This window comes from Aspergillus tanneri (genome assembly GCF_003426965.1).
Source record: "Aspergillus tanneri strain NIH1004 chromosome Unknown AapTan_2_pilon_pilon_pilon, whole genome shotgun sequence".
Taxonomy (NCBI): Eukaryota; Fungi; Ascomycota; class Eurotiomycetes; order Eurotiales; family Aspergillaceae; genus Aspergillus; species Aspergillus tanneri.
In genome coordinates, this window is record NW_022984629.1 from 113,990 (window position 1) to 139,139 (window position 25,150).

Here is a 25,150-nt window from a genome sequence, read left to right on the forward strand (position 1 = left end):
TATTGGTTGATCAACTCTGTCAAAGTATATGGATGGAGCAATCCTGCCAAATAGGGCCTCACTCTTATGGGTATGATGCTCCCACCAGGTAAAAATTAGATTACGCCACAGCTAGGTCTATATAACCTATACCTGCAATATGAGGTCCAACCAACTTGCCTTTTCGTGTAGATCATGCAGAGATCATTAGCATTCATAGCCTAGCATTGATAACGAAGATTAAGCACTCTTTTTCTTGACAGATCGCCATTCCATGAGTAAACTTCCAATCAACGTCGCACATGTCAACCCAACAGCCAAATACCACGTCTCACTCAAGCTTTTACCAATATCCTCAAGAACCTCCATGGATCGATTTGCTGGGGCCTGTCCCATAATATCCGTCAACCCGTTGTCTTGGATTGTCGCAGGTTCAATGTTTGGGACTACGCGGACTAGATTAGTCGCGAGTTGATTCATGAAAATGACCTGAGCAATAGCAATAAACACGGCAGGACCAAAGTTCTGTGCGAAAAGCACGATAGACAGCCCAAGTGAGGCGTCTTCGACAGGCAGCACAGTCTGCACAGCAGTGATTGGTGTGTTGAAGGCTACTCCACTCGCAAAGCCGGATACCCCGGAGTACATGATAAGCCGAGCGAAACTAGTTTTGACTCCGAAAGTCGTAATCAATCCCGCGAAAATCGGCATCGCCACCGAGGAGAAGAGCATGAATGGCGTGTAGTAGCCGATTGTACTGGTTCCCGATCCGCAAAGGAACATTCCGATAGTCGCACCGACAACTATGGGGATCATCATGTAGCCGCTTTCGCTAGGAGAATACCCACGCACAATCTGATAGTAGGTAGGCAAGTAATACTCGAGCACATTGATAGCGCTATTAGTGCAGAGGCCGAAAATTGCGCCGGCAATGACGCTGCGGTTCTTCAAGATACGCGGTGGTAAAGCAGCAGCATCACCCAGTCGATGTTGATTGTATAAGAAGGCGGCTGTGAGAACTGCAAACGTAACGAGAGGACCAATGACTTTGCCGTCATCCCAAGGATACTTGGTGCCGGCCCAAGAAAACGCGATGAAAAGACTGGTCAGCGCTGGAATGAAGAGCAGGTTACTCAGTAAATCGAGCCTGGCTATTTTCTCTCTGAACCCGATACTTGTGTCGCCGAGACTTGGATCCGAAAATAGGAAAAAGGTCATTAGAAGCGAAACACCCCCGATAGGTAGGTTGATCCAGAAACACCACCGCCAACCAAGCGATTGAGTCAGGGCTCCGCCAACGATGGGAGCAGCAATAATGGCCAGACTTTCGACGCCACCCAGGACTCCGCAGAAGAGAGGTCGTCGTCGAAGTGGCAGGATATGCGTAAGAATGGTGTATAACCCGCCGAGGATACCTGCAAAGCCCACTCCGGTCACGGCCCTCCCAGCGACAAACATGGCGGATGTTGTGGCCGTGGAACAGAGCACAGATCCCACCAGGAATATAGCATTAGCGAGCATGAACACGCGCTTGACGGAGAAGAGCTTGTACATCTTGCCAAACATGAATTGAAAGGCGCAGGTGCAGAGTCGAAATCCCGACGAGTACCAGCCAACATCAGCCACGGTGTGGAAGTTATCGGTAATACTAGAAGCCAAAAAGTGGTCAGCTTATGGAACATTGCACATGATATTCGCCTTTATTTTAACCTCGTACCTGGGCACAGCGGTAGCAACGATATTAGTGTCAAGTCCACCAAGGATAAGCAAGGCTGTCATGGTGAGGATGATGAGCCAGAACTTCAAGCCAGTGGGATATTCTTTAGTTTCTTCAGTTCCCCTAACTGAGTGAGTTTCAGAATCCCTGGTATTCTCTTCGTGTGGACTTGGATCATGGCCTTCCCCCGCCTTGATGCTATTATTCGCTTTGTTGTTCACTACCGCCACACTATTCCCCCCGAGGCAACACAGTTGGATATGATCGCCCGGGACGCTCGTCATCGTTCGCGTTGTCATTTCAAATGGTGAGAAAACAAGAGTGCACAAACCAACCCAGGAACCTTGGAAATTGCCTCGGGACCCTTGTTCGATGATATGATCGCCTAGTCACCTGACGTGATAGCAGTAGAACCTTGGAAGTTCTCACTTTTCCCCTAAATTACGTTACATCGACATTTTCTTTTTTAATTAAGAGATAGCACCTGCGCAAGGGGCTCCTGAGCCAGTCAGACCAGTTCTTACCGAATCACACTTTGGAATAGATCTGCCTACTCACAGATTATACAGATACACGACTTAATATCTTCCTTGGATCGTACATACAGCGGCGTTTTATTAGTATTTACATTTCAAGAGATGTACTTCTACCCTCGACCTTTCTGTCTATACCGTCTACCTATTCCTACTAGTGTACACTCCACCCGAGTAGCCTGAGGAGCTTTGAATATGAAGTCCTACAGACAGAAAGCAAGTGCGTGTTGGGCCTTCCAAGTACCGGGGTGCAAATACTAATGAAATATGACTTGTATGTTGCAACGTCTCTATACAGTCGAAGGAGACCGTCGGTAAGCGTCGGTCAGCGTCGGTGGAAAAATTCATGGTATTGTTTGATTATTAGGGGTCTAAAGTGATTGTATTCAGAAGGATTGTCTACCCAACCCCTCTATAAGGAGTATTGGGTATATATATTCACATGATGTCCCAATCTGGACTAGTTTATTCTGACAGGTATCCAGATTAACAGACATATTACGTTAAAGAACTGTTTTACCAAGACAAAGAAACCCCCGGGGCCCCAAATAACCAATCCCTGGATGTAGGGTCCGCATCCATGGATATCAATAGAATGTAGTAATGTTACTGTATTGTATGTGTGAGCGAGAAGACTACCTAGGTAGCGCCCACGGGTGCTATAAGACGCGTGTCTATACCCCTGTACAAGTTTACTGTATTGCTGCCGAGTAGAGTCCCATCTCAGCTTACTATTCCTTTCTCATAAGCGTATCCACCATGAGATATAGAGGCAAAAAATGCCGTAGAGTGGCGATATTAGTAGAATCCAGTCTCCGGTCTCACGACAACGACCAGGGTTACCTGACTGTCTCAAATTGAACAATAATACTTCAATCGACCAAACATTAAGCCTAAGGCGACACGGCCAAATGGTCACGGTATGGAGACAACTACTAGCAAATATCATATTTGTGGTAATATGCTAAAGATCCGCAGACACGTTTGAGTGTCGCTGGTCTATCAGCCACACGTCTCTAGTGAACTATCACTACCCATTGTGGCAATCCGTGGATATCACCATCCAGAAGTTGACGCCAGGGACTACCGACCGACACCTGCCTAGCACAACACTACCTTTTGAGCACGGGGCGTCTCATGAACAGCACGATGCAACAGCTGGTCTTTCCGTCCAGTCTCTAGGCCTCGATGATACTGGAAGTGGGTTCATACATGCGTTGTTATCATCAGCGAGTTCGGCCCCACTCGGCAGAGGTAGAGCCGCAAAACTGATTATACCTCGCCGCCGAGGCTATATCGTACGATCTGATATCGTTCCTTTGCGCATTTTGGCTCTTCAAACCTCATCAAAGTGAGCTCTTTCGCGGCTCCCCAGCAGTGGTTCTCGGGAGAGGCGGTAATGGAAACCGACTTCTCCCGCCTCCCAAACTTCTTCGCTGTTGCAGCAGGAGGCATCATCATCGATGTTCACGAGTCGATAAATGATGTGGCTGCAGATCTAGATGCTTTCGAGAAGGAGGTGCGGAATCGATTATCGTTCCCCTGGGTGTTGGAAAAGCGACGACCAAGACAGACATTGGTATTTGTGGGGAATTATTGGTGGTATCCAACACACGGGGGTACAGGACGAAATCACTATTCAGTTGCAAAAGCCCTCGATATCAACTTGGTGGTTCTGGATGCCCAAGGATGCTGGCTGGCGGATCCGAAGCATGCAGATCTGCGTGGCACTTTTCCTTCCCTGTGACTTGACTCGGGATGGTGGCCTTTGCTATAGGATCATTGAGACTTTAAGTCACTACAAGGGAGGTATCGATGGGATCGTTACCTTTCATGAGTCATTGCAGTTTGAGGTCGCTAAAGCCGCGGAGATTCTCTCGCTTCCTACACCACCTGCAGCAGCTCTGGCAATCGCAGCCGATAAATACAAGACCAGTATTGCAGCAGGGCACCCAGCACTTCTGGCACATGGCAAAGACGAAGCGCTACAGGCTGTACAAGAGCATAAATTACAATACCCATTGATTCTAAAGCCATGTCGGGGATGGGGTTCTTCGGGTGTGTACAGAGCAGACAATACCCTTGAGTTTGCCGAAGCTGCCGAGGCCATTGCGAAGCATGCCGATCTACATGGCCCACGATTTGTCATCGAAGAATATTGCGATGGACCAGAAGTGGATGTCAATCTTGTACTCAGCGAGGGCGAGATATTGTTTGCTGAAGTATGCGACGAATAGCCTAAACTAGGCGATGGAACGCTTGAAGAAAAGGCACTGAGTTTTACCGAGTCAGGTGTGATGTGGCCTTCAAATTTGCCATCAAGCGAGCAGAACTTGGTCGTTCAAGACCTGCACCAGAAGCTATTGCGGCTGGGACTTCACTCCGGTGTATTCCATTTGGAAGCCCGTGTCAAAGACTCAGAAGTCGTATATACACTTCGGGATGGGCTAGTGGATCTTGAATACCAAACGGAGTCAACAGACTCCACTACAACAAGTTCTTGGCTAATCGAAATAAATGCACGACCACCGGGAATTGCTGCATCAGGTCCCGCCGAGGCCACGTATGGCGTCGACTATGTTGGACTTGGCTTGCTCTTCGCATTGGAGGATTCCCAGCGTATACATGCCTTGTCCCAGCCATTTATACAAGGGGCTCAGTACTGGTGTCACACCCAGTTCCTATCTGCCGATAGAGGGGGGATTTTTGATTCTGATAATATTTGTGACGAGGCATTGCAACGCAGGCCGGATCTTGCCGAGTACGTTGTTGACAGTGTGTGTTATTGGCGACGAGGGGACGTTGTCCCCTCTTCCAGTCATACGCCATGGATTGGGCATTTTATCCTATTCTCACGTGTGGGACGTAGGCATCTTCTAGAGATCGCTGAAACCCTCGCGCGCGAAGTTCAGTACAGCATCAAATAGGATGCCAATCTAGCTAGCTATGTGTGAGCAAAGAAGTACAGAGGCAGCCTTTTCTTTTTTTTTTTTTTTCTTCTCTCCTATGTCTCCATCTCCTACCCAACTAAAGCGCTCAAGGCTCGCTTAAAACAACGAAAGAAGCAGCAAATACGGTCCACCGTTCTATCAGAAGCGTGAAGTTTTATATTGATTACCCGGTCTGATACTAGAACCTCATACGACTACAAAAGTACTGATTTCCAAGGTTCGTATAATCCGCACAATTGTCGATTCGGACCACTTTGTTACTTTAGTTGGAGAGAGGATTTTGTATCATAGGCTGTGACTAGACATTCGTCATACTTAGTATTTCCGTCACTTTCTATGCAAAGGCGGCCCAAGTCTTACAATCTCCAGACCAAATGCCTATTGTCCGTCGATCTTTGGCCTCCAAACTACCCATGACTTTGATAGGTGTCAGAATAAAGCTAGTCCATATTGGGACGTCATGTGAAATAACCAAGCTAGGTGGATTACTCCGAAGCAACCACCAAGATAGACACACACAGAGATGATTCAAGCTCCCATATAATGACGCATAAAAATCTAACAATAGGCTATGAGTGAAGCGCTGAACCACGTAGCGTGTTTCACTTGGCCCTAGAGAGCATTTCTCGCTGCGCTCTGGTCAGTAACATCCCTGTTACATGAACGATTCGTGACCACTAAGTCTGCGTTAGCGTTCCCCTCTTTAATATACGAGTTGCGGTGGCGGCGGCCTCACGGCCGCCGCTGAGCACGTGGAGCCAGTTACTGAAGTTTCACATTCTTCTTCCTCTATGGAGTATCTATCTAGACAGCTATAGCCGTTCACACTGCGAGCAGACGGCCTCCACGGCAGGGCGCTGAGGACGAACAATAATAAATATATTTTCATGTTTCCTCAAGCTATGGACAGACTCCCACAAAGTTACAACTTGTTTCCCTTTCCTGCACGACCGAGCGTGGAAGCCGGCACTGGTGCAGTGATGGCCGTGGATTGATCCATTGCCATCACCGTGACTGCTGCCATCGGGTTTCAAATCAAGCTCGATACTCCAGCATCCAAACTAGTCGATACCCGGATCGAAGCATCTTTCGAAAATACCGCTATTCTACGTGCTGGCATCAGCTATACGGACGATTGCAGTGGCGGACACTATAGGATTGATTATCAGCTCCAAGCTCATATTGAAGACAAACCTGGTCTTCTAAGACTGTGACCGTGCTCCCCATGAAGTGCTATCCATGGCAATCATCCTCGTCAAATAAGCGCGACTGGGGGGAACTTATTGGATTTAATCATACTCTCGAGGTCTCATCACTGCTTGCCCGTGCGGATTCGACTGAAGGGGCCTTGTTCCCCGATACGTACGGGTTAGCGCTTGGTTGTCCATATAATAAACGGACGCGTACTGGAGATTGTCATGGAAGCGTTCTCCCAGACAACGCCGATGGGGTCCCTATTTGGTCGAAGCGTCATCTCCCAGATTTTAGACTAGAGGATGAAGCACAGGCCATGCTCAACCACCAAGGCAAGTTAATGGGGCAATATATAACCTCGAGGAAGATTACAGACCGGAGGACGAGGAAGATATAATGGAAATACGAAGCCTCCACCAGTTGTATAAACGCAAAGACCATAAACAAGGGCGAGTCTGCGGGGTTACGATGTATAGCAGAGTATTCCCTCAGTCCAAGGACCTGATCACCGGTGCGGATGCCATCATCTCCTATGGACCGCAGGATCCGGATGACTGCGATAGCTACAGTTTTGGGCATATTCCCAAACCAGCCAAGTCAGCCGACTTCGCCAGTGAACATATCCTTGAGTGGCAATTGTATTTGGACTTCTGGCGCGACCAAGAGGGCGAAGGACAGACATTCATTAGTCCGAACCCCAACGGAGGTAAGGGAAATGTTGAGATTTGTCCGTATTTCAAATTCTGGTGGGGCAATAATAAATTGAGGCACGATGCTTTTGGTGCGACAAATGGGCTCCCCGTTGGTTTAGTCGCCCTCGCCTACGACGATGATTTCAAGAGGGATGAGTTTATGCTTCTCGATAAAAATACGAATGGTCTGAAAGAACGTCTCTGGGGAAATGGGGAGAGATAGGACAATGATGGATTATATCCGCGGGACTAAGAGCCGTGGTGAAGAGCGAGATGCCAATTGGGCCATAAATGTCTGCAAGGATGCCATCTTCGCTTTGACATACGTAAGCTAAAATCCCAAGAAAAATATTTGCAGCACCACTGAACCCCTTGAATCCTCCAGGTGAACCAGGCCGACACCCAGAAAATTCTTATAGCGCAAGCTACTCGAGTAGGCAAATACCTCGATGACATGGAATCCACCCTGAAGAACTTCATATGTTTATTATTCCCCAAAAAATACAACATCGCACATGTGCAGCACACTCACTGTTCCCGAATCTCAAAGAACTGGGTGGGGAAGGCCTCTAGACCCTATGAAGTTTAGAACTTTGGCGATAAATGGAGAGTCCATTGCCGCCAGAATTGGGATTTGCAGGCAAGAAAAACAAGAGGCATGTTCCTTTTTTATTCCTCACAGAGTTTTCGCGCCACAGGTACAGTTTCCAACTAAGGGAATCTGTAAAAATTAGATTTTCTGAAGGAATGGGTGCCAAAACTGGTCGATGCGTTCCCTGACGCCGATGGTGGTCTAGGGATACAAGAATGGGTGGAATCGAGGAAAACGAGCAGCTTGTTGATCGTGCCCATGCGTGAACGCTGCCTGGCAGAGGCTTCCAGACAGTTATTATAATAATCCCCTTCCAGTAGCATGGGGCTGAAGACCGAGTGTCCACGTATATTCCGTCACAATATAAATATATATTTTCCCTTTCATTCTAATAATTCTTTCCCCATTATTCAGTTTCGTACAAAGCTAGTTACTCCCTTATGCATGCCCCAGGTACACTAGTTAAAAAACCACAATATTATGATAATTGTCTGCCGCATCCTGCAATCAGATCCCGACGAGCGAGCCTTCCATTCTGACTCATAATATCCCTCTGGGCCAAATGCTTTGGTTCGTGGGCAATCTCTCCCTTCTGTTAGGGCCTATGTCGAACCCTGCCTGAGGCGCCAGGACGTTATTCACTGTTGATCCCACAATGTAGAGATTTACCACATTTCCTTAGGCTGACCGTTGGGACGGGATTCGGGATCTTGATTCCCACCCCGTGCTAAGTCTTTTGGGAAGGGATTCCCATTCCCACTTACCTTAAATCAGGTCCCGTTTCCCGTCCCATTTCCCATATGGGAATTTTGTCAGAATATCAGAAGAATTATCTTGCCTATTGTCGGAATTCTATTTGCAATTCTATGAGAGTCGCTCTGTTGTTGATTATTGTGTGTTGACCCCTTTTCTTCAGAATCAGCCACTTCGCTTGATTATTTCACCTGATGTCCCAATATGGACTAGTTTATTCCGCTAGATGTCTTGGATAAATACCCTTTTAAGTGTAGTGGAATTTTATTTATAGATTTCCCCTGGGTCAGTATTTTTTCAGACGGTACCATAGACAATAGTATAGAGACTTCTAAGGTTTATAATATTTCAGCACGTATAATACCACTCTTATTATTTTTTCTTTCCTTTTTGATTCCGTCATCTTTTATCCTGGCCACGGCATCACTGCCGAGCCATTCTTGGCGAACATCTACACAGCTGGGCGAAAATTATTTAACGCCCGATATTCAAAGCAGTCTCGCTTGGGAAATCTTAAGTGAATAGATCTTCAATAGCTGCAACTATACTCAACATGCCCACTTCTCGTTTCGAATACTCCGTCTTCCGCATCGCTAAGGATCATGCGATCACATCATCAGCCAGAAAGTACAAAGAGCTGCGCCTCCAGGCCCTTTCCATTGCACCGACCTCCTTCTCTTCCAGTTACGAGATAGAATCCGCTCACACAGATGACGAATGGATTGCCCGACTGGCCGCAGACAGGAGCGAGACCTTCATATGCGCCGCAACACCCGTTGAAAACCCAGAAATGACTACATGGGTAGGCCAGTTAACGTTACATGGCCCACAAAACCGGGAGGACTTTATCCTACCCGAGGAATCCGGCCAGAGAAACCCCCCGGAAGACGGAGACAAGGAACTGTGGCAGATGCTCAGTCTGTTCACCCTCCCCAACCATCGCGGCCAGGGACTCGGGAAGAAACTGTGCCGAGAGGCGTTGGATTACTTAGCTTCGTATCGAGAATCTCCGCACGAGGTCTGGGTGCGGTTGATGGTGAAGCCGGAGAATCATGCCACAGTAGGATTGTATCAGGGGTTGGGGTTTTCGGAGGCTGGAAAATGTACTCTTGCTGAGGCTTTGATTGCGAATGGAGATAAGGATCTGCTGCCGAAAGATATTACTGGGGAAAAGTATAGTTTGAGGAGTGGATTGATTATGATGTTAGAGATATGCCGCTCGTGAACTATGGAGATAGGTATATTGTCTGTTCTTGGAACAGCCGGACAATCAGCAGACATCGTTCGATTCCGCTGAAGCGGTGATAATCGAAGGACCAGTGACATAGGATATTTCCGGTTTTCAAATTGTATTTTGAGAATATAGCCTTGATATAGCATCCCATCTGCGATGCTAATACGATTATTCACGAACGAAAGCCGTTTCATCAGTTATCGCGAGGTTGAACGCCGCTTCGACATCACAGCGACGGAATCCCGGTGCATTGCCCAGACACACGCCCCTCGAAAGGAGCCCTGTTCAAGCCGTATTTTCAGTACTCTTGTGTATTATCGTGCAAATATAGAAAAGAAGAAAGAGGACGAACCTTCAAGAAATTTGTCCACGTCAAGGACCATGGCAACTCGCTGATCAGACAGCTCTGGAGACTCGCCAGGCTCATGTCCATTACATAGTGTCATATGCTGGCACAGCCGAAACGAAGGGAGTTCCGATAAATACATGAATGACTGGGTACCTCCAATAGCGAGTCCATTTTCTTCGAGCCACCCCTCAATATCTCGGGAATCAAACCATATGTCATCATCATTCTCAAATGGCGTCTGTTCGCTTAACGGGGTATATTTGACAATACTCCATTCTGGCGGTGTCTTCGTATAGTGAGTCCCCGCACCACCCAACCTATAAACACGTGCGGTCTGGTAATCACCATTGGTCCGTAGCAAGGTATCGAAGGTCAATATCATAGTGTTGGCATCCGAAAACTGGAATGAATACTGGAAAACGCGGGCAACTTCCGTTCTTTCCGCATATGGGCTGGTGAGCAGGTGGTAAGCCCGCTTGATGCAACTTGAATAGAGGCGTTGGGCGAAATTCCTCGGCAGCGGAGCTTGGATTCCGAAAAGAGAAAGCGGGAAACCTACAGCGGACGCACGAATAGGCGTTGACATTTGGATAGATTCTGTGGCTGGCACCAGCGATGTCGTAGCACAGGAGGTGTAATCGTCGAGTCTTGGTGAAATGGGACCATCTCTCGAGCGGTCACGATTCCTATCTGAATCGTCCGGTGGTGATCTGCTGGGAGCATCGCTGTCTTGAGAAGCGGGTAAGAAGTTATGAGTGATATTCTGGAGTTGACGTTCGAGGTCCGGCACCCCAGGAAGAACTGTCGCCTTTCTAATGTGGGAGCTCAGCTCAAGAAATGACTGTCTCATACGGTCGATTTGGCTTTCAAGATCTGCCACGTAGTTTCTGCGAATAATCGCTTCCTCCGCTTTCCGGATCCTGTAGTTCCGCTGTGCTTTTCGGACCTGGTTGCGGCGCCTCTATCCACCAGTCAACCGTCATAAGAATGGAAGGGATAAAGTTTTATAGTATAAACCTACATCCACCAGCCCTTCATGAGTTAGATCGATTGGGGGTCGGCCTCGCTTCCCCGTGTGCAAACGGCGAGGATCGTCCGAGGCTGACGAGGCAAATTCATCTCTCATGCATTCGTCTAAACTTGGAGACTGACTACTGAAACCTATCTCTGGAGCAAACGAATTGGAGGACATTGTAGTTGCAGATGGATACACATGAGACGTGGACGATTGAAAGATACGACGTTGAGTATCGCCAACCGAATGGAACTGCGGTTGAGAGCTATTTTTGGATCAGATAGAGTAAATTTCCAACCGAGACAGTTATTAATACATGGTTTACACCGCATCTAGTATCAGTGGATTATTTTACAGTCTGGGTATCATACCGTGAAAGTTTCAGGAACGTAATTATTCCAGAATCTTTGTCTGTATGGCTTAGTGCATCCTGCCCAAGAAAAAAGAAAAAGAGATACAAGGGTCTATAGTATGTTAACAGGGACTTCATATTTGTAGAAAGAGACAGACTAAGAAGTAGAGGCAAGAATTCAAACCGGCTATTTTAAAATGAACCTCCTAGACGAGGAAGAAATGTTGCTCCTAGTCAAGGCATACCGAGTTTTATGTTTGTTGCATAATTAATTTCATACTAAAAGTTCCCGACTCGACTCCCATGATGACCAGCAAAATCCAAAATTTTAAATCAAAGGACAGTGTGGCATAGGGATAGACACTTCACTTCCAGCAGTCTTGCGAAATTTCGTGTAGGAATATCTCTGCAGTCTTCGGCCCTACTCCTTTAAATTCCTGCAGTCGTGTCGACACCTCATCTGGTGTTGCGCACTCCCATAGCAAGTTGGAAAATGTTCCATACTTTTTCTTGAGGGTGGACGATACGTCGAGCAATTTGGTGGCGGTTGAGAAGTCGTACCGGACATAATGGCCTTCGTCGAGAATCTCAACGAGACGATCCCAACCAGCCTGCTGAATCGCATCCGGAGACGTAATGCCGTTGCCGACAAGTTCAAAATATGCGCGTCTTGCTACACTCTGCTGTACAGGCTTCCCGAACAAAAGGCAGGCTAGGAACCATTTAAAGTATTCAGTCTCTTCCCTGGAATCGAGATCGATCTCCAGATCACGTGCATATATGTTCTTAGGCATCGTCGTAGTGCATAGTAGTATGTGCTCACCAAAAGAAGGCGATTGAAATATATGTGCTAGTGCTTTTACTAGATGAGTCAAGGGTTTATCTATTTGTATTAGAAATTGGAGTTCATATGGGGCCTGCCGGTATTGATGTCATCATCACTTCATCTTAACCACCGATTTTTACTACAAACAAAAGCGCCCCACTATTCCATTCTCTAGTTATTAATCCTCTCAAAGACTTGTATGAAGTGAACTATTTTTCTCCCTATGCTTGTCCAGATTTATGGGCGCCATCTACAACCAACGGGGCCGCGTAACCAGACAGCCTGCGAGATTATTTTTCGGCCTCCGACAAACAGCCGACAGAATCACAATGGATCGATCGGCAAAGACATCCGCGTTCGTTGTAACCTACTAAAACAGCGGCAAGAAATACTGCTGCCTGAGAAGCACTAACCCAATTGCAAAGTCTGAGGTGGATAAGAATTAATCGAATGAGTTAAATATGCGTCCTGCTGGACCCGCTCCGGTACCGGCCCCCAGTGTTTGTTCGGAATTAAGCCCTGGCTAAGCTTTGATGAGTTCTCTACAGTAGGAACGGCTCTTATTAGCGCCAGCGAGGAAACTGGAGACATACGAGGCTAAATACGTCCTCCCGAATGGGTTGAGGGTAATCCTTGGTCTTGCACATCGTGGGCTATCGGAGTACACAAACCACCCTCGGTCGACGACTCAGACAGGAGGAACTGTCCACTGAACTCGGGATTACTGGCCACTCAGAGAGAGAGAGAAGGGAGGGAGAGACATAAACACGATACTGGAGCGATCTCGTGGGGGCTGAATCAACCCACGGAACCAAATGCCTGTCCAGAGTACTTCCGTTCTCTTGATGTCTCAGACACCTTTACCATATTAACTGAGGTTCACAGATCTGCAGACTGTTCCTGATTGACATCGGACCTATGTATAGATCCGACATGCCGCTCATCCAGTCAATCACTGGGCCCAATCCGGCAGCAATGCTTTGGACAAGCTTTTGGGAGCGATCCTTCGTCGTGGTCGTGGGGCCCAATTTGCTTGCCATTTTCTATGAGCCGTTCCATGTCCAATCACAAGGTATGCAAGCAAGAACGGTAAGGAGTGTTATGGAGGTGAAACAGCACTATATGACCGAGCCACAGCTATAAAATCCAGCGCCTGCCGTCAGTCTCCGGCATGAAGACTGCGATCCGACATCTCATCTAATATTGAGACCGTTATGGCTCCAATGTCTGTCGTTAAGTCTCTTTTTCTCGTGGCCCTTGGCTTCCCGATAGCTTCGGCCTCATATCACCGTCACATCCATAGATCTGGTGGCTCCGCTCCCTGCGGCCGTGTCAGCCAATACTACAATCCTACCCCACAGAGTTGGCAACATGCTAACACGGACGGCTGGCTGAACGCTTGGTGGACTGCCCATGCTGCCCAACGTACCGGGAACTCAAATGGCTTTACTGGCGCGTTTGGTGAGTGGGCTCTGGGGGAACCAGATTGGAGCTGCCAGATTAGTGGCAACGAGAACAACTGCAACCTAAACCCATGCGACAACCAGGTTTTGAATGGCCTGGGCAATGGCACCCAGCAGGCGTACTATGTAGCGCATGCAATCTCCAATCTGCACGGGTACATCCGGGGCTTGGAAGATGCGTTCCAGTCGTCTGCCATATCCAGTAGTTATGATCAAGATGCCATTGTCAACAATTTCTGGTGGGATGACAATAACTGGGATCCTACCGTTCTCAAGGAAGTTCTTGGTGCTATTGGGACCATCCTAGGCCTCGGAGCTGCTTTCGCTGCGCCGGCAATCGCAACGGAGGTCGGTGCCGTCTCGGCCCTATATAGTGGCGCGACGGGTGCCGCAAATACAGCGATATCACAGTAAGAAGCTCTTTCTCGGCAGCCCTAGTAGTGCCTGCTTGATCTGACATGGATTCTAGGAAGGATATTACCTTCAACACCGCCGCTGACATGGGCCACGCCATGAGCCAGTTCGTTCTGGCGGGCGAGACAGCATTTATCAGCTTGAATAACGCCCTCATGCATGGGGACGGCATCGGCAACTCTGCCGACATCCGTCAAGTCCTCCAGAACGGGCGCTGGGTGAATATCACGGACATGGACATGAAGAAAACCGTCCATACGATGATGAGCATGATGCAGTCCGCGATGATTAACTACCTTTGGCGCATGCAGCGTGTCTTCATCCTGGGTGGTGCTTCCTGCGGCGAAGACCAAGGTATCGGAGGAACGGGGTCTAAGAACCAGGATAACATTATCTGGTGGTGCGATAACAAAGGCAAAGCTTGGTATCTGTTCTATTGGCAGAAGCATGCCAACGATCAAGACACAGCCGATACTAACACCGACAATGGGTGGATTGCAAGACCATGGGGATCAGACCGCATGGGCAATCCTCCTTATTTGGAGACGACTGGCGGCAGTGGTCCATTCTGGAAGAACCTCAACCCCTCGGTATGCTTGACAGTCATTCCTCTCCCTATCATTAGCTTCTGTCTTCATCGATATTGATAACTGACTGGGTGGATCGGCACAGGATGCTGTCATCTCCTCCGTCAAGGCCTATCAAGTAGCTGGGAACAACTACACCACTTCCACCTGGAACAAGCGGATGCAGGAGATCTTCAGCACGGGTGTGAACCCATGGTCTGAGGGTACCGCTATGGAAGGTCTGTGGACGATCCCCGTGTGTGATATCAGCGCCACCGTCGGTAGTGACTACGACTACGCCTACAAGCAATATATCCTGCAGCCGTACGGATACAATAACAAGCCCAAGTGGTGCGGGCCCATCTGTGGCAACGACCCGAGCCAGACCATCGCCTTCTACCAGAAGGCGAACTTCGGCAAGGGTTTTTCGCACCCCTTTTTAGACGACTGCAGTGAGGGTGGCAAGACTTGGGATTGGCAGACCGGAGATATAAGTCAAGGCGGCAATGTGGTTGGTCACACCGTGCATGGTTAGATGCTGGTATGGGACTGCGACTTGAATTGACTCTCGAAGGGTTGAAACCATGGACAATTTAATAGCCAAACACAACCGAATTTAGTAAGAGGAGGAAAATAGTTAAAAGCAACCATTCATTAGGGCAATGTCCCATAGTACAGAGGTATATTTTAGAGTTTCCTTTTTCTTTTCTTTTTGTGATTGTTGACAACTCGTGATTGCGGCCTGACGTGCTAACCGTGTATTATTATTGCTGGAACAAAACTTTCCTGGCTTTCATGATACCACCAAACTACAGCTCACTAAGTGTCCGAGCTTTACCTACTTAAGTAATAGTTGAAAGGTTATGTTGTGGTATTTATTGTTGTTGCTGTGTCCCTTTTTTTTTTTTCCCCCCTACTATAGGAGAGGCTCCCCAAAGTTCTCTACTTTTGGAGTCCCATGGCACCTGGAATTAGATGCACTTGTCAACAATATGAATGTCGTATCGTTCAGATAGTCCAAAGCCTTTCTGGTACAAAGAGGTTATATATTTGATTAAAAATTGGGTTTACTATGTACGTATCTCGTCCAAGACGTCTCGTGCTGATCACTCTCGAAAGCATGTTAGCCAGCCATCAGAAATGTAAGCTTTATGCGATTTGATTTTATTTATGTATGATTGTTATTATTATTTAGTTTAGGCTCTAATTTTTTATCAGAAGAAACCGGATGAGCTCTGTGGTAGAAATGTGCCCCCTCGAGGTTAGCACAATTTAAGTAAGTTAATTTAACCTGCTGAATCAGCATGTATAACTCGATGCATAGGATATCGTCCATCCAGATTGGTCAAAACCGGAGTACGACTCAGTCCAGTCATCGGGGATCCTGTCCCAGATCTCTCTTTTCCAGACGTGTACACAAGCAAATCATAAGCAGGCATGGCTCCCTTTTCGGAATCGCGCTTTCTAGTGGTATAGCCGATCCTACCCTTCGAAGGCACAGTCGGAACTACTGGACTCGCGCCCGTCAGGGGTATCGAGCAATCCCAGCATAATGGTGCAATCCTTTCATTGCAATCCCTGCAACATAGCGCAACACGACATCCCGCTGCATGCATGTCACTGTGACTGTCCTAGTGATTGTGGATCTGATTGAGGGGAATAATGCCCACAGTTGCTTTGTGGACATTGTGTCACGGCTCTGGCCAACCATGGTACCCTGGATGATTCGAAAGCCTTTAATAAATTAATTTCATTTCCGTTTTTGTACCGTCCACTGGAATAAGCGGCGCCTGTTGACCGGGGGAACAGTCTGACCGGCGGACTCCCACTCTAACAGCATGCCTTGGGCTCGACACAACGCCATATTACCAACTCCTTCCTCCCATCTGTGGATGTCGACAGTACCTCGACGTCGATGCCTACGCCATGAGTCGGTTTTCGCCCGACAGCTGGACACCCGCGGTCAATGTCCTGACCTGGTATCTCCTGGTGACGGCCATCCTTAGCATGTTGACTCGAGTGGGCACTAAATACTGGATCTTCCGCAAACTGACCACTGATGACTATTTGAGTCTTGTGTCACTGGTACGCCCATGGGAGACCGTGGCAATTGAAACGCCTGACTGACAAGCTCTCCAGGTAACATGCGCAGGACAGTCCATTGCAGTCTCCATGGCCACTGCCAATGGATATGGCGAGCATTATAGTAAGGTGTCAGATTCCAGCATGGAAAATGTGATGAAGGTGGGCCTTCCATTCGGCATCAACCGAACTGATTTTTACTTCACCTACGAAGTACATCGAGATGCAGTACTAACGAGCAAGACGTCTACTAGGCGCAGTATGCCGCGAACATTCTCTATATCACCAGCATGTGCTTCTCCAAGTTGGCTCTCATCCGCTTCGTGCGCGATTTGACTCCTGCTTCGCCCGATCGAAACTTTGCCGTGGGTCTACAGATCGGGACTGTTTTGTGGGCGGTGATAGGCATCGTCACGGCCGCTTTTCAGTGCAAACCCCCTCGAACATGGGATTACATGCACGGCCAATGCTTTCAGCTGGTACGTGGCCGTTATCGAGATGGTGGAGCAAGCGACTAACCGGAGCCGCAGGGCGTTTGGTGGGACTATCTGGGGGTCACCAACATCTTGACAGAAGCTGGGATCATCGCGCAGGCCATCCTGGTCATTGCACGCGTCCAGACCCACATGAAAAAGAAAGTAACACTGGCCAGTGTATTCGCACTTCGTATCTTGTTTGTGGCCCCGGTGAAGCCCCTTCGTATTGCTGCCCCCCCTACTAACTATTCCAGCGTTATTGTCGCCATCCTCTGTCAGATCATCTACGCGCGACAAACTCTCGACTCTGCGGATCCGACGTCGGACACGTGGCCGGTAACCATTTCCACGCAGGTCTCCCAGTGCTTCAGTATCGTTACTGCTTGTTCACCTCAATTCAAGCCGTTCTTGGATAGCCTACGATCTACGGGTATGCGGATCGACGGCATGACGCGCTATGGAACCTCTCAGAAGGGATACGGATCGCAGTCTACCTCGCGCGTTCCGACTCTTCACAGTCGCAACCGGCGCCGTAGTGAGGCACACGAGATGGCCCCTATCATTGCGAAGGACACCCATCAGACGACAGTGACATCGCCGGGGATGCGACGTGACTGGGACGCAGAGAGCCAGACCAGTCAGACCCGAATAATTCGTGAAGTTCGTACGTGGACAATAACGGAGGATCCACGGAGTTCAGGGGGAGATTCGACGTAGTCCAGGCTCTTTCTTTTTATTTTGTTTTCTCTTAATTTTATGTTTGGTTTTTTTTTTTAAAAAAAAGCCTTCAATTCGTTTTAATTAATGTGGAATTTCCGGTCCTCGTAAGTCACAGCTGGTGGTCTTTTCAAAAACCTGTATGGCACAACAGAGTTTGGGGGCCGCCAGACAGCTAGAAACGGAAATAACTCCGGCGCATCAATAAACAATGGCTTTTATGGCCGGCTGGAGCTAAGAGCTGGGTGGCTTGGCACTCAGACCAATGCACGATTAGACTCTGTTAGCGGTGCAACGTCAATAGATGATCATCGGCGGATTCCACCGTGTACCCCATTCGAAGGTTTCGGATATCCATCTGTGGACCCTGGACCAATTCATGTCTAATGGGAATTCGACCTTGGATCTTGGTTCGTCTCTGGATTAGGACCCTTGCTGCCCCGGCTCATTGCCTTGGTGGTTGGCGCATTCTCGTTGCACTCCTGACAAGGATATTTATTAGATTGCCACAGAGGACGACGCAGCTGCAGCGAGGAAGCTCCAATGAGAGTTAATTCGACCGTTCAATGTAGCATCGCCGCGGGTGGCCAGGTTCTAGCCGCAGGGGTAGTGTCGTATGAAGTGCTCCATTGAGGAATGAAATAGGGCTTATGCAATTCGTAGGGGATTATTCATATTTGCCGACAATAGGCGGCGTGGTCGAATTAAATTTGCACCTGGGAACACAAAGGCATTATTTGTTCGCTCTGGTCTGGAAGGGCTACAGGCTTTCAGGGATCAATAGTCCCCTTGACGCTCGTTTTGAATTTTTCTTTTTTGTTCACACCTGCCCTGGATTTTGCTTCGAATTCTTCGGTCACTCTCTTGCCCACTGTCTGTATTGTTGGCCGCCATGGCCTCCCGGGAATTCAAGCAGATGGCACCGGTCAGTCTGCGTGAGGTAGAGGGGAATCCCTCGACCAAGGAAACGGACGACCTCAATCTGGCACGCATGGGAAAGCGCCCAGTTTTGAAGGTAGGTGCCATCACGCTCTCTACCTAGTCCGGACAACAACTTATAGCGCCGCAGCGAAATTTCGGAATGATGTCGATGTTGGGCTTTAGTTGCACCATTCTAATCACTTGGGAAGGGATTACAGTGTAGGTTATTTGAAGCGCAGTTTGAGGGACCATTGGGCTGACTCGCCTTAACAGGCTCTTTCTCCAAGCATTTCAAAAGTACCATGAATCCCATCCACCTATCATTTTGTGCGCTTGTACGTTAACAAGTCTTCAGTGGTGGCCCAGCCGGTGCGGTATATGGATTTATCTTTGTGTGGGCTGGTGTGGCGGCGACATTTGCAGTGTTATCGGAATTAGTATCCATGTATGTCATCACCGCAAAGCTCTGTCACTTGCTCATCTTCTAACACCTCCAGGGCTCCGACGTCGGGCGGACAGTACCACTGGTGTTCTATGTTGGCACCTCCGTCGGCTATGAAACTATTCAGCTACATTACTGGTGCGCCGGATGCCGATATCTCTGCCGAAATCTTTGCTGACATCGTCTAGGCTGGCTCACAGTCATCGGATGGCAAGCGACCTATGCGACTTCATGTTTCTTGTGTGGCACTCTGATCCAGGGGCTCATCGTACTCACCAATCCCAGCTATGTGCCGCAAGCATGGCATGGGACCCTTCTGTTCTGGGCCGTGTCTGTGTTCGCTGTCGCTATTAATAGTGTTGGGGGTAAGGTTTTGCCTCGGTTTGAGGGCTTGATTTTGATTCTGCACATCCTCGGGTTTTTCGCTATCCTGATCCCCCTGACCTATATGGCCGACCACGGCACGGCCCGTGAAGTCTTCACGGAATTTATGAACCTTGGCGGGTGGCCCACGCAAGGCCTGTCCTTCTTTATTGGCCTAGTTGGTTGTGTCTTTGCGTTCGCTGGAGGAGACGCTGCTGTTCATGTATGTGGTATCCATGCCTTTGTCCTAGTGCACACCCTATGGGCATGTTTATTAACCATTTCGTCGAGCAGATGTCTGAGGAGATCACCAACGCGCCCGTTCTGGTGCCGCGGTCTATCATGCTCAGTGTCGCGATTAACGGAACCCTTGGATTCAGCATGCTGATCGCAATGTTATTCTGCCTTGGGGACATTAACGCGGCACTCGATACAGAAACTGGATTCCCATTTATGGCCATCTTTCTGCAAGCGACAGATTCGGTGGCCGGCACCGCAACGATGGGAGCCATTATCACGACAATGGGGATCTGCACATCGGTGGGGATGTTGGCGTCAACGTCTCGCCAATTCTGGTCGTTCGCGCGCGATCGAGGCATTCCGGGATGGCGGGTATGGAGTAAGGTATGAATGATTTGGATCCAGCTTTTGACTTGACCACCTGGAGAGAGAACTCACCATCGGCATAGGTGACGGCCCAAACCTCGGTCCCTACATACTCGGTCGCCCTGACGACAGTCATCTCCTGCCTCCTGGCTCTCATCAATATTGGATCCGACGTGGCGTTCAACGATCTGGTATCCATGTCCATCTCTGGGCTGTACCTGTCCTATATGGTTGTCGCGGCTCTTTTGCTGTATCGGCGCATCACAGGAGGTATTAACAAGGCCAGACCCGGGGACGAGACCATCGTCAACACCGCTGGAGCACGGCTTGTCTGGGGTCCTTTCCACATCCCCGGCATTTGGGGCATCGCAATCAACACGTGGGCGTTGATTTATATGACCATCGCCGTGTTCTTCAGCTTCTGGCCCCCCAAGAGCGAGGTCAAGGTGGAGAACATGAATTTCAGCGTGGTGGGCACGATGGGAGTGATTATCCTGAGTCTGGCATACTATGGACTGCGGGCGAGGAAGGTGTACGAAGGACCCGTGGTGGAATTGAGTTGAATCCGTGATAATAATAGTTGAAATGCATCGATAGTACTCTGTAGATGATTGTAAATGGGGCATCCAGTCTGAACCAATGTTGATACTCTGGGACGTAAGGTAGAACTATTAGACTTATCCGGCTGGACAAGTACATGGCCAACCACCTACATTACGATTTATTCTCTACCGCAGAAAACTAAGACACATACAGAGTAACTCTTCTCCAACCCGCCGGCAAGCCGACCGTATTGATGAAAAGTTCGCGTCGATTGGGGATAGTGTAAGCCCGATGACACACTGTGACCAGACATGCGCAAGCACAGAGGCCCAGTCACGAGGACCAAAAATGAGATTAATCAATGCTGTGTTCCTTTGGAACACTTTCAGAGATTAAACTGAAAAGAACAGATACTACACTTGATCTAAGCCAAAAGGCAAAGAGAGCTGGAGAAGAAAGAGAAAGGTTCCCAAAACGGGGAGGGAAAGAAAGCCTTTATTTAGTCTGAGGGAGGCACGTGCGACGCTAGTGCCTAGTCTTCCCGACTGTGCTCGTCTCGCTTAATCGGACTCTCCTAGTTTGTCCATCCATGTAGCTGACTCAGACCGTAGCCTCAGGCCTCCCTCCATCGACCCAAGGAGGGTCATGTGCTGCGCTTCATCTGTCAGAATCGATTGCTTCTTCTATTGAATGGATAGCCCGGTATTCCAACATAGGTCACTAATCACGTGAATCTTGGTCCTGAAAGCTGAATGTTGCGGGATCACCCCAATTCACAATAGAGAGTGCCTCTGATGTATGCGCAGGCGAGGTTTATTATGTTTTATTTTGCCCTAACAGAATGAACCAACAATCCAAAGCAACCATTTTGGTGCAACTGCGGTAATAATTGACCGGTACTAGGACGTGTACGATCCAGACAAGTTTGCGTTGGGTCAATCCAGTCTACGCGGCAGAGCTTATCAACATATACTTCGCCATTAGCCTGGTTTACAAAATGGCCTGCAAGAACTATGGATCCCGGAGAAGGACAGGAAACTCCACCGCCCTCTGCGACTTTAAGACCCTAGCGATGGCCAGACACCTCTACGTGGGACTATAGCTGAGTATTTAAGTAGTTTGTGTGTTGCACTTCTTGAAGAAACCAAGATCTGTCCGAAGGAGATGGAAATGGTGGCTCTGAATGATTGGATATGATCTCAACACGTGTGAAAACTCTGATACCCTACCTGCAATGCAAACGACGAATAACCAAATGCCTGGAGTTTCTACCGTAGGAATTCCCAGCCTTACATCGCCGACCCTCCACAGGACTCAATTCATAATTTCCCATCTTGCCTCGCTAGAAAATCTACAATCCATATTTGCCACATGATCGCAGATTTAATGAGTCGAGAATGACATTACGCCGGCATAAACAATAGCAGATTGACATACTTTTGACAGTCCCCTTTACATTTTACGAAAGACTTCTTCGTCAACGGAAACCAAAAGTGTTATGCGTTAGCATTCTCTGCATAAATCCAACTCTCTCCTCCGATATTGTACATTGTGACTTGAGTGAGGGGTTGTTTTAGTCTGGATCTGGGAATAAATAGACATAGCTTGATCGTACATTTCATGTGAGATCCAACCATCCCTGCCCTGATTCCAGATATCATGTCCTAGAAGCCCTGTACTTCATTCCAATCATTACTATCTTCATAATGTTTACGAATTTCTTCGGAGAGAATTTATTCATCTGTGCGCAGTTAGCCAACCTTCCTTCACCCAAACTGCCTGATACTGGAGACGTAAAAATGTTGAACTAGATAATATCGAGGACTACTCATGAAGTTTTCAGTTGAAGTACCTCTCACAACGCGTAACCGAGCTTTCACTCTTGCGATTGATTAGCTATAAAAAAAAAAAAAAAAAAAAAAAAAAAAAAAAAAAAAAATAATTTGCTGTGCAGGGAGCGTGGCTGAGTTTAACTGGCCTGAGGTGGCCAATAAACAGGATCTTTGAGACAATGTTCCGGCCCCGTAGAGATGTTCAAAAAAGCAGCATTGTGTATACTCATCTCAGCCATCAATAAGAAGCAACCTCTCATTGGATGTAGAATTGTGACGTCCCCGACATACTGCATGATGTGGAACATCCAAGGGAGCTCTGTTTGGCGCCAATCCGGCACTTTCACGTCATGTTTCTCGCCCCACGATCTCCAGGATGAGTGGATGAGAGTATCCATCATCCGGCGGGCTCAACTTAAGTTGTCCCAACTCACAAAGTACTACGTTGAATAGCAATCAGGGAAAGGTCTTCCTCTTCTATTTATTTACGTATGAATACACAAAACCGAAGAGCAAGTTGGAGTTGAGAAATATTTGGGACATGTGCACTTCTTACGACGCCTAGGTAAGAACGCAGTATAGATATAAACAACAAGGCTTAACATTGTAATTGGAACAATGCAGACCGGGACATTGCTTATTCGACTCCGCACGAAAATTTACAATACAAGCTGATGCGTCATTCTGGGACTGGGGCCCAATTGATGGAAGGCAACTGGGCATTGGCATCGCAATTGACGGAGAACAGTGCTGAAGTCGAACTTCTTTGACGACTACAAATATAAGCTCTCGCTCTGAAATAGATAGACAAGTTGCTAATTAAGTTGTAGATCTCTGTTGCTTAATTCCACTATCATTTCTTCCCCGGTGCGATTAGCATTTAGTTTGTACAACTACCTGCCTGCTGCTGTCATCCAAGGTGTCTTTACCTTCCACCCACAGAGGCTATCATTTCCTTTAACTTTAGCATATCTCGCCCTCAGCCATCAGGCACAGTATTTCTACCCCATGCCGCTATTTGGGCTTGGTGCCGTTCCGGTCCACGTCCTGACAACCGCCGTCCGCCCATTGACTGTTACGGCACTTGGCGTGGTGCCTGGAATCACGCATTCGGTGGTAGCGGTGGCCCGATGCCCGCAGGGCCCTTCAGGGCGAGACATTACGATGACTGGGGTGACAAAACTGGATTTATCTTCCACATTGGGGATGTTATCCACCCAAATGGAGTTGCTCCGGCTGAGCTAATTGTCAATTCCACTGGTTACTCGGGTAGCAGTTATTATGGGACTACTTACTCTGAATCTCATCTATGCGTCTACCGAGACCAGCTCACACCTGATGAGACAAGATTCCTCGCTGCTCACGGTGTCGACCTCCCCACAGGGCCCATAATACCACCTCCCCCACTTGAAAAGTATACTTTCTCTTTTCATTTCATTCCCCAGAACACTTACCCATGATAACTACACAGTCGGATGGGTGTGTGTCCTCCGCTCTGAGCTGAACGCGTCGAGGGCGCTGTTAGATGAAGAGCATGATCCACTCCCATCACAAGAAAATGATGATAATAGCTATCTTCTTAGCCGGATGGGAAAGCATAACGTTGTCATTGTTTTCCCTGGGTCCTATGGTACAAATGCTGCCTCTCAAACGGTGACCAATATGGCCCGTTCCTTTCGAAACATCCGGTTCGGATTGATGGTAGGAGTTGGTGGTGGTGCCCCAGGGACACCCAATACCGATTCACGAAAGGACATTCAGCTTGGGGACGTTGCAGTTAGCTTCCCTGAGGGAGGGCATGGTAAACTCCCGGACCCTATCTCTGTAGCTGTGGATCTGTTCTTTGATGCTGCAATTCTATGAATCTTTCATGGCACTGACTAAATAAAGGTGGTGTTATCCAGTACGACATGGGCAAGCAGGAAGAGGTCACATTCACCATAAGATCACATCTGAACAGGCCCCCCCAGGTATTGGTAAAGGCAATGAGACGCCTGCAATCAGATCATGACTTCAACCGCGGGAACATGAGACAATATATTGATGAGGCTACGGGATTAAATGTACCAGCACTGCAAGGTTCTAGATTTCCTGGATGGGACCATGACCAGCTGTTTATTGCAGATTATGTGCATGCTGTTGAGGAGGAAGATTGTTCCGCCTGTGACAGGACTCGCGTTGTGAGTCGACATGCAAGAAGTTCAGACTACCCTGAGGTCCATTATGATCTAATCGCATGATCAATTGCGAAATGAGTGGGGCGTAACCTGCTTTGAGATGGAGGCGGCTGGTCTTATGAACAACTTTCCTTGTGTCGTCATCAGAGGCATTTGCGACTACTCGGACAGTCATAAAAATAAAATCTGGCAACCTTATTCCGCCGTTGTTACCGCGGCGTACGCAAAGGACTTGTTAAGGGTGGTCATCCCTTCCGAAGTCGAAACCACCCGTCCTGTGGGTAGCAATATCGGGGACTGATACGTCTCGCTTTGGTTGAATAGTGAACTTGGAGTAATGATGCATTTCAGTCACGAAAGT

The 25,150-nt window shown here is 48.2% G+C and overlaps 9 protein-coding genes across 9 annotated transcripts; 7 read left to right on the forward strand and 2 right to left on the reverse strand.

The window, feature by feature from the left end:
• Window positions 1–219: 219 nt before the first annotated feature.
• ATNIH1004_000034 (MDR family MFS transporter) lies at window positions 220–1,758 on the reverse strand (the record flags this gene model as incomplete). Its single annotated transcript, XM_033564760.1, has 2 exons — window positions 220–1,627; window positions 1,697–1,758. The coding sequence occupies 2 exons, from the start codon at window positions 1,756–1,758 to the stop codon at window positions 220–222; spliced, it is 1,470 nt and encodes a 489-aa protein (XP_033430517.1).
• Window positions 1,759–3,628: 1,870 nt separating this feature from the next.
• Window positions 3,629–5,156, forward strand: ATNIH1004_000035 (ATP-grasp domain-containing protein; the record flags this gene model as incomplete). The annotated part of the gene is made up of 4 exons (XM_033564761.1): window positions 3,629–3,808; window positions 3,855–4,451; window positions 4,560–4,990; window positions 5,099–5,156. 4 exons carry the CDS (start codon window positions 3,629–3,631, stop codon window positions 5,154–5,156), a joined length of 1,266 nt encoding a protein of 421 aa, XP_033430518.1.
• Window positions 5,157–6,842: 1,686 nt separating this feature from the next.
• On the forward strand, window positions 6,843–7,289 carry ATNIH1004_000036 (uncharacterized protein; the record flags this gene model as incomplete). The annotated part of the gene is made up of 1 exon (XM_033564762.1): window positions 6,843–7,289. One exon carries the CDS (start codon window positions 6,843–6,845, stop codon window positions 7,287–7,289), a length of 447 nt encoding a protein of 148 aa, XP_033430519.1.
• Window positions 7,290–8,964: 1,675 nt separating this feature from the next.
• On the forward strand, window positions 8,965–9,636 carry ATNIH1004_000037 (GNAT family N-acetyltransferase; the record flags this gene model as incomplete). Its single annotated transcript, XM_033564763.1, has 1 exon — window positions 8,965–9,636. One exon carries the CDS (start codon window positions 8,965–8,967, stop codon window positions 9,634–9,636), a length of 672 nt encoding a protein of 223 aa, XP_033430520.1.
• A 177-nt stretch (window positions 9,637–9,813) lies between these two features.
• Window positions 9,814–12,155, reverse strand: ATNIH1004_000038 (bZIP transcription factor; the record flags this gene model as incomplete). Its single annotated transcript, XM_033564764.1, has 4 exons — window positions 9,814–9,926; window positions 9,998–10,955; window positions 11,016–11,261; window positions 11,787–12,155. 4 exons carry the CDS (start codon window positions 12,153–12,155, stop codon window positions 9,814–9,816), a joined length of 1,686 nt encoding a protein of 561 aa, XP_033430521.1.
• Window positions 12,156–13,162: 1,007 nt separating this feature from the next.
• On the forward strand, window positions 13,163–15,165 carry ATNIH1004_000039 (uncharacterized protein; the record flags this gene model as incomplete). Its single annotated transcript, XM_033564765.1, has 4 exons — window positions 13,163–13,259; window positions 13,460–14,060; window positions 14,120–14,654; window positions 14,737–15,165. The coding sequence occupies 4 exons, from the start codon at window positions 13,163–13,165 to the stop codon at window positions 15,163–15,165; spliced, it is 1,662 nt and encodes a 553-aa protein (XP_033430522.1).
• Window positions 15,166–16,556: 1,391 nt separating this feature from the next.
• On the forward strand, window positions 16,557–17,905 carry ATNIH1004_000040 (uncharacterized protein; the record flags this gene model as incomplete). The annotated part of the gene is made up of 4 exons (XM_033564766.1): window positions 16,557–16,715; window positions 16,770–16,925; window positions 16,967–17,191; window positions 17,243–17,905. The coding sequence occupies 4 exons, from the start codon at window positions 16,557–16,559 to the stop codon at window positions 17,903–17,905; spliced, it is 1,203 nt and encodes a 400-aa protein (XP_033430523.1).
• Window positions 17,906–18,821: 916 nt separating this feature from the next.
• On the forward strand, window positions 18,822–20,800 carry ATNIH1004_000041 (uncharacterized protein; the record flags this gene model as incomplete). Its single annotated transcript, XM_033564767.1, has 8 exons — window positions 18,822–18,920; window positions 18,975–19,045; window positions 19,100–19,161; window positions 19,250–19,271; window positions 19,324–19,450; window positions 19,528–19,854; window positions 19,926–20,255; window positions 20,321–20,800. 8 exons carry the CDS (start codon window positions 18,822–18,824, stop codon window positions 20,798–20,800), a joined length of 1,518 nt encoding a protein of 505 aa, XP_033430524.1.
• Window positions 20,801–23,742: 2,942 nt separating this feature from the next.
• ATNIH1004_000042 (uncharacterized protein) lies at window positions 23,743–25,090 on the forward strand (the record flags this gene model as incomplete). Its single annotated transcript, XM_033564768.1, has 4 exons — window positions 23,743–24,026; window positions 24,127–24,413; window positions 24,503–24,792; window positions 24,869–25,090. The coding sequence occupies 4 exons, from the start codon at window positions 23,743–23,745 to the stop codon at window positions 25,088–25,090; spliced, it is 1,083 nt and encodes a 360-aa protein (XP_033430525.1).
• Window positions 25,091–25,150: the final 60 nt, after the last annotated feature.